The sequence below is a fragment of the Scomber scombrus genome, chromosome 7 (genome assembly GCF_963691925.1).
Source record: "Scomber scombrus chromosome 7, fScoSco1.1, whole genome shotgun sequence".
Taxonomy (NCBI): Eukaryota; Metazoa; Chordata; class Actinopteri; order Scombriformes; family Scombridae; genus Scomber; species Scomber scombrus.
Genome location: NC_084976.1, coordinates 25,238,190 through 25,250,940, shown reverse-complemented (window position 1 = coordinate 25,250,940; position 12,751 = coordinate 25,238,190). Strand labels below are relative to the sequence as shown.

The window sequence follows — 12,751 nt, the reverse complement described above, 5'->3', positions numbered from 1 at the left end:
TTTATCGACAGGGGACTGCATATAAGCATTAAACATTAGGTCATTACTACATGTGTTCTCAGTACCTCACGAACAAACAAGTAAATACACAGATTTGGCATATTTTAAGAGTTTATTTGAAGGGAGCTGCTGTATATGTCCTAAAATGTAAGAGGCATTGCGACCCCTTGTGTTTAACAATGTTATGTGCAGTTAGCCTCTTTCTAACCTGGTATATTCTGCCTCATCCTTTCCCTGGCCCCAAAAAAACTATATGTTGGGAGCACTCAGAGAGCAAATATTGTCTTAAATAACATCAATAACAAATCCATTGCTTATGAAAAAACACATGCAAAGTCAGAATTGGCACAATCTATTTGATAAATGAGAATTATCCGTCTCACCTCCTGCCTCCAGCAGCAGCATCGCTCCATATGGTATCATGATCTATTATAGGTAGTTTTCAGCCTCTAAGACATTGGGTATCGTCTCCTCCAGGACGTGTACAGTAAACAGGGCCAGCGATAGGTCACCTTGTCTGAAGCAGAAAACAAAATAGGATACATTTCAGCTATGATGATGCAAAACAGGTGGTGATGGGTTTAAAATGTACATTTTGTGGATTGTAGGGCTGTAATTAGCACATTTCTTCATGATCAATTAATCTGTTGATTATTTTGTCAATTAATTTGATAATAATTAGGGTTATTGTCCATCATAGTTTCCTGAAGATAGATAGATATATTCTTTATTATTTAATTTGTTTCCAAAGTCTGTAACGCCTCACATAAATACAAAAATACATAAATACAATATACATCCACAACATATCTACATGGAAAACATCCACACAGGACACATTTATACACACATATCTATATACATAGTACACATACGCACGACAGTTACCAATGTATTTTGTTTAATTATACTGTGGCAGTGGGGACAAAACTCCTGTCATACCATGCCTGGGGATCTGTATCAGCAGCCAGATGGAAGCAGTGTGAAGAATGGATAGAGGGGTGCCAGGGGTCATGTGCTATGGTGAATGTCCGGCATGTAATGACTTTGCTCTTGAGGTCAGAAAGGTTTAATAATAAGCAACAATAAGACCAAAGTCTTCAAACACAACCCAAAGTTAGTCAGTTTACTGCCATGTAAGATGAAGAAAAGCGGCAAATCCTCACAAGAGAGAGGTTGGATCAAACAAATGTTGGGCATTTTTGTTTGAAAAAAATACTGAAACATACAACCCAATATCAAAATAGTTGATGATTAAATTTGTGTTGATAAATTCAGTAATTGTATGTTCGCACTTTGCACCTTTCAGTCTTATTTCCACAACTTTGATCCCTCACTGTTCGAGACTTTTTGGAAAAAACACGTTAGGACACCTATCATCACACTTCAGCAGCTAACTTGTAGAATCTGTAAAGCAGATAAATTTACAACCCTGATAGAAATGATGTCAGCTCTATTATTTAAAGTAGGGTTCATTAAAAACAAGAAAATACATTTCATAGCGTATATACTGAAAAATCTACACGTCTCTTGGTTTAATGAATTTGCCTTTACCTGTTTGTCAGTTTTGATCTTCAACCAGCAACATTTGCATCTGTATCCTCTCAAATCGAATGCAGAGCATCACAATGACTTAGCAATTTCAAATTCTCCATAGGTTTACCGGGCATCTTCTGTCTTCTGACTCCGTGTGACTGTCTCCTGTGATAAACACTTCACTGGCTCCACTTCAAAACAGAGGACAGAGATCTCTGTTACATATGCAGCCAGGGCAAGAAGCGGCTCCAGGTTACAGGGGAGGGAAGTGGTGCTGAGCTCTTGTAGCTGCTGAATCGGTGACTGGAAACTCGATCTGTGCTAAAAATAAAAGAAACATCACCGGCATAGTGAGGAGGGAGGTGTGTCACTCACTGTGTTTCATGCGTTTGTTGGGTCACAGAGGTGCAGCCCACCCCCATATACGTAACAGGGTTTATCATATGTCAACATTTCCTTGAAGTTTCCCCTCTGTCTGTGTGTGTGTGTGTGTGTGTGCGTGCGTGTGTGTGTGTGTGTGTGTGTGTGTGTGTGTGCGTGTGTGTGTGTGTGTGTGTGTGTGTGTGTGTGTGTGTGTGTGTGTGTGTGTGTGTGTGTGTGTGTGTGTTTGTGTCAGCCCAAGGTCTTTCTTTCACTTTCTCCTGGTCACATGTGTAATTTTCAGGATTGCTTTGGTAGATTTTTATTGTCATTATCATTTATCAAAAAAGGCTCCCACAAGGTTAAAAGAGGTGAGGGCCTTTATCAGCAGCTTAATGTTTCACTATGTCATCCGGTTACATCACATGACAACATCCCTGACCTCCAGTGCAGCCAAATTACACAAACACATACACATGCTGGCAGAAACACAGCCTGTATCCTTCCCATGTACACTAGACATCTTTTTTTTGGGGACATTTTTGGGACATATTTTTGGGACTTGGGATTTTTTGTTTTATTTGTAGAGCCTGAGAGCATGACATGATTAATTTGACCTGATGTGACAAGACTTTTTTTTTTTTTTTTAAACAGAAACTCCTTACATTCATCATGTCAACACACCGGTCGTATCTACCACGTGAATCCCTTCGTCACCATCAGCATGCAAGTTGAGGCCTTCAGTCAATGTCTGTTTTGTCAGCCTTGACCTCAGTGGCCTTGTTTATTGGACTGGACAACTGGCATTGAATGATCGTCAGACCCTTGAGTGGCAGATACCAAAGCTGATAAGAACATAAACTTTATTTCACTGTTAATAAATATGATATTTTATGGTTTTAGTAATTGAGCAAAAGAGAAAAGTTTAGTCAAATAATTCTGAAATAAGTGAGATGAATATTTATTAATGAATAGAGTTGGCAGAGGTGCCTGAAGGGTCCAAGCACACATTACACATTATATATTGAGAGATAAATCACATAGTGCTTATTGATAGCAAGTTGTATGATTCTTGAAAGAAGATGGATTAGGTTGTCAATTCAATGACAAAGAATTTGATGGCTTAACGAATAGAGAAAAACCAACCAAAGAAACGAAAGAATCCAATGTGGCTGGCACCTGTATAGTCCAGTTCAGCCCAATCGGTGAAGACAATGTAAAATCTTTAATTGAGTCAAAAAGAATACGATTACAGATTACATAATTTCCAGTGACACACAATGAAACAATGTTTCATCACAGACAAATTGAATGCCGAGCAGAGTGACCACCAAGAGGACACTGGAGGAGCTCAGAAGGAATGTGATACGAACAAGAAAGAGAGTGATACTGCCACTTAAAAAGGTTTTGAACTCTAAAAGAATATGAATATGAATATGAATATGTGGTATATCATGTATGGTAAGAATTGTTCGGGTCACAAAGCAAGGTGTCTTACAAGCAACTGGAGCTGAAATAAAATATTATATTCATGAAGATTGGATTAGGATTGCAAGTAACACATATTTTCTTTATGAATTAATGAGCTGATTATTTTGTTGATGATTAAATAAATTGATTGATCTACATAACCTTAGAAAAAATGAAAATGCCCATTACAGTTTCTCAGAGCCCATTGTTGCGTCTTCAGGTGTCTTTTTTTTTTTTTTTTTTTTTTTTTTTTTAAATCTGATCAATAGTCCAAAGCTCAAAAGATATTAAATTTACTTTCATGTGAATCCTCACATTCGAGAATCTGGAGCCAATGAATGTGAAAAGTAACCCAAAACATTTACTGATTAGCTGAATTAAAATCTAATGTCTCAGTACAAGTGTGGAAACAGCTATTAAAACTAGTTTCATGTTTGACTGTAGCGTTAGTCGTGTCTATCACCATTAGATATCTATCCTTTTGTTGTCTTTCGTGTATCATCTCATGTGAAAGTGCAAAAATGTCCAATAAGTTAGCATATAAAGGTAATTTTAATGTTATGACAATTTTCTAATTATAAATGACAAATACATCAATACTTCACAGCCATTAAGTGGAAGACAGATTTGCTGTTTTATTAAAGGGTTAAATGTAATGTATAACTTACTCTGAAGCATGTTGAGAAGAGGAGCTGAGTGCTATTCATTTCTGCATCACTGTGCACTAAAATCTGGCATCACCCACATGAGAAAACTGCCAAAAGTCTGTATAAGTACATGTCATAAAAATCCCCAAGGCAGCATAAAAGATATGATTGATTTGTTAATTGGGCCTCTGGACTGACTTGCGAAAGATTGCCTGAGGTTGGTGTCTTTGTAATGATGGTGATTGAGGGAAATTAGGGGCTCTCACAATCCTGACTGCTGCTGATTTTTAAGGTTTGGACCTGAGCCTGAAGGCAGCTTGGTAAATGTTACAAAAGAGTAGCATGTTCATTTTATTTTAATTTGCACCATCTTCCTGACTCATTGAGACAGTGACTTGTACTTGTATTATCCTAACAATCAAAACAGTGGAGCAAGCGCTTTATCCCTGCCGAAGTGTCCTTGTGTTAAAACATTGAATCCCTGCCAATTGCAAGACTGTGTAGCTGACCATAACCTCTGATCTGTGGAGGGGGAGAGGAGAACAGATCATTTATTCACAGACACATTGCAGTAAAACATACGTATGTATGGCTGTCCCTTTAAGACCAGCATTTGGGCTGCTTGCTGCTCTCAAAGCAGGTGTTTGTCCAAATGAATTTGTTTAACAAAACGTGGGGAATGATTTTACATGTCAGACCTGTTGTTCTTGTTTATTAAACATGCATTTCAAAGTATGTAAACTGTGTGGGAAAATTTGAGTACCAAAGCCTGTATAACATGAGATTACTTATTCACTTTATCCTATTTTCACTTTTCATGTATGTATAATAAAGCACCACATGAAATCCTTAAAAAGAAAGAATACTTGTCAGTCTGTAAATCAGAAGGAGAAAAAAAGCTTTGGTCTTGCATTAGACGGTTATGTTATAGTTATGTATCAAGTCTCATCATCTCAGGTTTCCTGCTGGCTCTCACCACTCTCAATGTCCAACTCTCCCGGATTCACACACTCTAAATATAGCTGCCTTAAAGTCAGACGGGACTGCCGGAGAGACTTAAAACTGCTGCTAAGATACACAACAACTTTTTTAGTGAACGTTTTCTGTGATCTGAGGCTTTCAGTAATTTTTGGCACTTGTGAAATTTAACACTGGACTGGACAACTGCTAATTGTGACTGTTGAACTCATTGACTGACCACCTGGATGTAAGCGTCGACTCTCATGTGGAACGAGGAAGCAATCAGGTGTCAGGTGGCATCATTTCAGTAATGTCATCTTAATCGCCGCAGATATCTCTCAGAACCAAAACAACGCAGGTTTATGTCAAGAAAAGTTCAATATCTTGTTAAATGGCTTGGCCAAAAGTTGCTTCAGCAGAAATGATATGCCAGTTGCCTGTTTTAGTACTCTTCAGTCTTTTTGGTAAGTCCAAACTCCTTCATGTCCTGCTTTTAATTATGAGAATGATTGATGTTGGTGGTTTTAGTTGCACAGTTGAGAGTGAGCTTTATGAGTGAACTGAATTCTCTTTTTGTGAAGCTTCTCTGAGCTTTCTGACGTAACTTTAAATGAATATTGTTAAAAGGGGCTGCACCATGAGAGAGGATATCAATAGACTGTGAACAGAATGACAACTGTGTTTGGTATAAATTATTCTCAGGATCAAAGTGAAGTCGAATATTCCACTTCCCTTTCATAAAGCACTAAGTAAGGGTTCATTTGGATGTGGGACCAGTTTTATGGTTTAATGAAACAGTCAGTGGCTGTGATAGGAGATGAAAAGAAATAGGAAGCTTAAACATGAAAGACTGCCTTACAGAAAACTTACCTTCCTTGTTTTACTCAATGTAACTTATTTGTATTGTTGTATTCTATTTCACTGTTCAGGATCTACAGTACACAAATAAACTTGCCTTACCTTGCCTAGTGAGAGATTTAAAAAAAAAAAAACACTTTTTGATGAAAACGCACTCAAAAATGTTTTCTTTTTTAAAGTGGGATAAAGTCTATTAATATTATATGAAAAGTTGTCTCCCCTCTTTCATCAATGTCTCCTTTTCCTTCAGATTCTTGTTGTTTTAATCATAATATTTCTACTCTTCTTTCCCTGCTCTCTCTCTCTTTTTCCCTGCAGTGTCTCAGTGCCACGGCGGCTGTTCGGAGGTTGACTCCTTGACCGAGGCTGTGGCGGGAGAAGGGTTCCTGCTGGGCTGCATCTCCTGTAAAAGAAGAGAGGAGGTATCTGCCCGAGCCACTGTAGACTGGCACTTCAAACCCCTGGGAGAGGAGGAGTTCAGACATGTGAGTCCATCCAGCTCATTGAAGGAACTGAGTTAGGGTACAAAAAGGGCTCTCTTCTATTATCAAGACACTGTTGAGCAAGGCACTCAACTTTCACATGTGGATTTAAACACCATTGTATTATTTATACATTAGTCAAATATCAGCAGTAGTTCCCCTTCTTTATGGAAAGGGACACACTACACTATCGACTACGACTATATTTGTATTACTGCATCGTACAGCACAGCAAATCTTCCTTGGATTACAAGAAAATGTATACATGTATCCTACAACACATTTTCCATCTTTTTTCCTTTTTTTTTGCCACTTTCAGATTTTCCATTATGACCATCCCAGTGCCGACATCCTCCACGAAGATTTCAGTGCACGTCTGAACTGGCATGGGACACAAAACAGTGACATTCAGATAGGAGCCGTTTACATTAACAACGTCTCTTTCAATGACATAGGAACATACCGTTGCAGCATCCACCGCACCCTCTTGCTTCCAGTGTATAATGAGGATGTGACTGTGGAGAAGGAGGTGGAGCTCAGCGTGGTGGCAGTAGGTAAGGTAGGGTGTACCTGTGAAAAGAGTTGCTTTGAGTTTCCTCTCCTTCATTTCAGTGTATATCGTCTTTATCCTATTTAAGATAAATCACATTCACGCCTTACCGGTTGAGATATTTCTGTGATTAAAAGGGACATATTATGCTTTTTTTTTTTTTAATACTGTTATGATCTTGGATAGCTTTGCTAAACATGATCAAAGTTCCCAAACCTGAGGTAAACGTCTGTAGAAATGCTCCCAGCAAGACAAAAGCCAGGGCTTCACGCTGCTCTGAACACTTCATTTAGGAAGTTTTTGTTATACCTGCAGACAAGATGACATTGGCTAGTTGTGTGTGACCATTAACATCCTTCTGCTCTATAGCCTTACTTGTTAAGGTTGTTGCCTTCATATTTCGGATCAAATTCTACCTCGAACATGTACAGATATATTCGAGAAGCTGACATTTCGTGTAAAGAATGAGAAAAAGTAGTTCGACCGGTGAATCAGTCTGTGTATAGAAAGATGATTCATGCAACATTAGATGAAGTAAAAACCAAGGAAAAAAGCAAGAGCTTAAAACTTGAAGGCAGCTCTGCTACTATCTGACTATCCTAGGTCATATGAGTCATTCATTACTTGCATTCCACTGCTTCTATCAAACCTCACATCTTGACAAGGGCCATTTCCAGTTAACAGTCACTCCACTAAATCTTTCCCATAGACTTCACAAAAATAAAGTCTATGTTTGTTTAGTTTTTTTTGGCCTGGGGTGTTTCAAGATTCAAGATGCTTATTGTCACTGCAGTTACACAAGTACAATCATGTGAAATACTTTGACTGGAAGGCGCCATTACACTAAAATCAGTAAATAGATTTTTTTTAAATGCATGGTTTAAATGATGAAATGCGTAGACTAGATTGTTGTAAATGGGGGAAAAAATACACTTAATTTCTAAAGGGCCATTTTGAAGGATTTGGATTTACAATTTGCTGCCTTTTTTTATTAGTTTCTTAAGCTTAAGTAGGGAAATGAAGTGAAGTCTGGGTGGAGCTGTTGTGGGTCAAACAAGGAGCAGCCAGCCACTCTGACTAAGTTACTTCTCAATAAATAAACATACTTTCCTCTTCATAAAGAGTCAAAGAAACACTCCACAGAGCTGTGAGCAACAAAACAAGGCCTAATATAAGCTTGTACAGAGGTGAGATGGGACTTTGACTCTCTATGAACAACACATTTGAATATTGCAGCAAATATTACAGTGTGCAAAATGAGCTATTGAGAGCTGAAAATGAGGAAAACTGGGTTTACCTTGAGTTTCTATTGAGAAATTTGGAGTTTCCTCTCTTTCAAAATATTGTAGTTGGAGTTATTCTGGGATCTTAGAGCATCTAGTGGCCAGTAGAGGAACTACATTTACCACTTGATGTTACCCAAAAGTCATGAATGGCAGGACATATTAATATTTCTGAGAGTAACAATCTAAACCTTTGTTTATAATGCTACCCATTGTCGGTTTCTCCTTTCAAGCCAATCGGGACATTACAGCGGTGATCTCAGAGATCATGATGTACGTGTTGATCGTTGTTCTGCAGCTGTGGCTCATCCTGATTCTGGTCTACTGTTACAAGAAGATTTCAGAGGAGCACGAAGCTCGGGAGGCCCGCAAAGCTCTAAAGGCTCAGTCAGAGTGAGTCATTTGTCTTTCATGTCATGTATTAATGAGGCAATTAATTTCTGATTTAACTAACATACAGTATATTGTACATACACTAAAGACTTCTGTAACAAGCATCAGGGGTCCCTAAATAATGCCATACAATTTCATATAGTATATAATGTGATGAATTTTATGGCTAAATAATAATGATATCTAGTTCTAAAAATGTCTTCACCACAATCAACTTTATTTGGTAGGAAAATACAGAAAATTACTTGAATAAATTTCACAAAAGTAAGCAGACATTTTAGTTGCTGTTGTTGTTTTTCACATTTAAATAATTTACTTTTTCTTTTTATATGTCCAGGCCTTTAGAATCAAAAGACAACTGTGACGGGGTGCAGCTAGAGTAACATTATTAAAGGTGAGTGTGACTTGAGATCTCCTAATATGCTTTGCCTTACGAGCCACCATTGTAGAGATTATTATCATCGACCTGCAGATTTAGGAAAAGCTGATGGTATGACACATAAGAAAAGATGTATTTCTCTTTAACTGGTCATTTTTGTGCTTTTATTTGTAATTTTGCATCTACCAGGTAAAAAAGATAATCTCTGCAAAAGTCAAGCTTCGTTATTTACGAACAATTTTACATAATTACAAGAGATTGACTTTGAATATCTTGCTCACACAGTTGGACATGCAACCTTCATGATTAACTGTGAAAGAAAGAAGCTGATGGTACAGAAGGCAGAACAGAAGGTGGGACAGATTTCCTTTATACAACAGTGGAGTGTGTTATCTAAGGTGTCCCACGGGAGTAATACATACTTGAAAGTTTGTGGATTTGAAAAAAAAAGTTTATTTTTTTAAAGATTTTTGAAAAGAAATAGCCTTCAAAGTCAAGAAAGGATAATTGATTTCTTTTTTTTATCAATTAATTTATCAGTTATTTGTAAAAGTTGTCTATAAATTGTCCTCATGAAGATACTGAAGGACTTAAAAATGTGGGTCGCTCACCTCGTCAATTGATTGAAATGTTTTAAACAGTGACAATGGAAAGCTGTGTTAGTATAGCAGCAGTTTTACCATCAAAAATATATCTGTATAGTTATTTTCCTGTGATTAGAAGGTTACAAATGAGGCCTTTAAGTGTTGTGTCAAATCTTGCATTAAATCATGCCAAATTAATATTAATTAATGTGAGTATCGACTGATTCGAGATATCTTATTGTCTTGATTTTTTGCATGAAAGCGAGTGTGGCAACCCTGATATGATGGCATTGCACATTAGTACCTAATGTAGCTGCTCAATCCAAACCAGCTTCAGCGTTTTTAGGCTTAAGCAGGATGTCTTTATTCATCTTAAGCAGAAATTCTCTATTCTGCTCAATTTGAACATGTATGTTTGTCCCAGTCCACACATCTGTCCAAGTTTAAACTTGTATCAAGTAAATGTTTTAGACCATTGTTGTCCACTGCCCTTGGCTTGTTATGTTGGCAAAGATGTCTTGTTTTTTTTTGTGTGTTGTTGGTTTTTTTTAGTTTTTTTTTTTTTTTTTTACATACAATTAATGTATTTTAAATATGCTGTATATACTTTGTGTCCCACAGGCAGCCTAATTGAAGAATTGCTTAAGAGATCATTATCATGCAGGGGCATTGCTCCATAGATCCTTTACTTACTGCAGAAACAATTGTGCAACCCCTTCTATCAAGGTCAAAAAACATTAGACAAGAGACCTGGCTATGGACATAACTCCTGATGCTCGGAAACCAGGTTTGAGTAACATGAATGCAATGTATAAAGAAACGGGTAACACGTTTATCTTTGAGCCCGAGGCATTGGCATGCAGAATCATCCACAACGGTTCAGCTGGCTGTTTATGAGAGGGTCATTTATCTACATCACATACTTACTGTTGTGCAAACTTGATCAATATGTTCACAGGAGGTCCTCTCAATGCCTGGCTATCTGTGAATTAGAGGTCAATTTAGTAATCCAGTACTGTTTTTAACCCCGGAGAAGATGTCAGTGTGTGTACATGTTTTTCTATCTCTTTTGTAGGTGTATGTACAGTACATGGGGTGTTAATATCTATATTCGTATCTGTCAAATAACTCTTTCCTTTGTTCCAACTTTCAACTTTCAATAAAATGGCCATCATAAAAATAATACATATACTTTGTCTGAAAATGTTTGTTGTGCCTGCTAATCGTCCTACAGAGTATGAATACAAAAGTGTATATCAGTGTACTGTTCATTGTAGGTTTCAGGCAAAACACACACACACACACACACACACACACACACACACACACACACACACACACACACACACACACACACACACACAGCAACAGTGAGTTAAAGGACATTTGGAGGTGATTGTGTTGTAACTCAATCTTGTCTGAGCTCTGTGCTGCAGTCTGTCTCCCGTCTCAAAGCAGCTTTGTTTTCCTGCTGCAGCCCAGCGCCGTCCCAAAAATTACCACACACTCCTACAGACTCACTTCTCAAACATTGCAAAAATGTGAACATTTCCAATATTTTATAATACGAGGCATCGCATTCACTCTTTACTGTCGTTCAACACCTCTCTTAATCATCTGAGGTGAGCCAGCCATAAAAGATGAGGGTCCTCCGAGCAGGTGGAACATGTCTCTGACAAAATGAGTAGATTTAGCCACATTTAGTAGGAATGTATATGTGTTAGAGCAACTTCTTTGTGCTTTTCTTATGGTTTGCATGACGTCTTAACAGATGAATATTGCTTTAATGAAGTCTCATAAAAATGATCCTGATTCTAAACATGCTCATCTACAGTGAACTGTTCGTTGTACCTGACTGCAGCAGTACAGGACAGTGGTTTAAGTCATGCTACACCATTTCTTTTCACCTTGCCCTGTGACCTCCTCCTTTCATTAAATGTGTTGACATGCTGAACATGTTGCACATCTCTTCCACGTAAAAGTATGAGCATTAGGGTGGGGACATTGTGTGACTAAGAGAAGGGGGGTAGGGGATTACGTCTCAATTTAGGAAAATCAGGCTGCCAGCTGCTTGTAGTCCTGCAGGAGACGAATAACGCAGGGATGAAATGATCCACGTCTCCTGATTCCAGATCCTTTAAAAGGTAGGATTTTCCTTCTACTGAACAATGCTCGGATAATAATGTGGACCCTCATTTGTAGAATTTAATTATCATGTCACCTTAATTTTCATAACACCGAAACTAACTCTCAAAGGTCAGCCAATAAATAGTGTATCCACTATTCAAGCTCAAGTTTGTTAAGTTGAGGTCAAGGAATACATTTTAAATGTTTGATTTTAACATGTGAAGACAATCTAACATGCACCTTAATAGTTACGTTAATTTTTCTGAGAAATTCAGAATACAAAAACTAATTTCTCCTTCGTATTATTTCCTTCTCCCATTTGAGTTTTAAATACAATCACTGAGAGATCTCTCACTTCTTCCCACTCCATCTGTTTTTGTTCTCTAATGTTCTTAATATGCACCTATGCTATCCATAGTATATTTTATGGCTAAACATCTAAAATCTTTCAGTTATTTTTGAGTTTAAGTAACTTTTTAGTTTGAGAAATCTTTCTTTCTTTTGTCTGTTGTTTCTTGGGGAGTAATTCAGATATTATTCACACTTAACATACAGTGAAATATTATATTTTCTGCAGCTATCAAGTGGGGGATAATATTTAGCAACATTTCTGTCTTCCTCTCCAACGTCAGTTGCAGCTCGTTGAACATCCAGCAGAGGACAGCCATGTCTCACATCAACACCACCCAGCTACAGTCGCTCCTACTCTCCTTCTTGCAGCACTACCTCAACAGCACCAGCATACTCCCTCTGCCGACCTCTCAGAACTACACTACCCAGCAGGCTGTGCACCACGCGGCTGGAGCCAGGGTTCACACTCAGGCTCCAGGCATCATGTATATTCTTCTGGTGGTTGGCATGTTCAGCTTCTTCACGTTTGGCATCATGCTCAGCTACATTCGCTCCAAGAAGCTGGAGAGCTCTCATGATCCATACCACCAGTACATCGCCCATGACTGGACCAAGGCGAAAACTCCTTCCTGGGCCGTGGCTCAGGCTCTGAGGGCAGTCGCAGATAACGGAGCCAGCAGCAAGGAGCCAGTCATCATCTGCAACCCTGCAACAACTGGAGAAGCTGTCAGACTAGAATGAGACGTTTATTGTTTTTTTTTTCCAGGTTCA

The 12,751-nt window shown here is 38.2% G+C and overlaps 2 protein-coding genes across 2 annotated transcripts; both read left to right on the top strand.

The window, feature by feature from the left end:
* Positions 1 to 5,642: 5,642 nt before the first annotated feature.
* si:ch211-225p5.8 (uncharacterized protein LOC555567 homolog) lies at positions 5,643 to 9,271 on the top strand. Its single transcript, XM_062423160.1, has 6 exons — positions 5,643 to 5,658; positions 6,150 to 6,316; positions 6,633 to 6,867; positions 8,380 to 8,539; positions 8,877 to 8,933; positions 9,204 to 9,271. The coding sequence occupies exons 1-5, from the start codon at positions 5,643 to 5,645 to the stop codon at positions 8,920 to 8,922; spliced, it is 624 nt and encodes a 207-aa protein (XP_062279144.1). The 3' UTR covers positions 8,923 to 8,933; positions 9,204 to 9,271.
* Positions 9,272 to 12,295: 3,024 nt separating this feature from the next.
* LOC133983943 (potassium voltage-gated channel subfamily E member 1) lies at positions 12,296 to 12,721 on the top strand. Its single transcript, XM_062423159.1, has one exon. It carries the CDS (start codon positions 12,296 to 12,298, stop codon positions 12,719 to 12,721), a length of 426 nt encoding a protein of 141 aa, XP_062279143.1.
* The last annotated feature ends 30 nt before the right edge of the window (positions 12,722 to 12,751 follow it).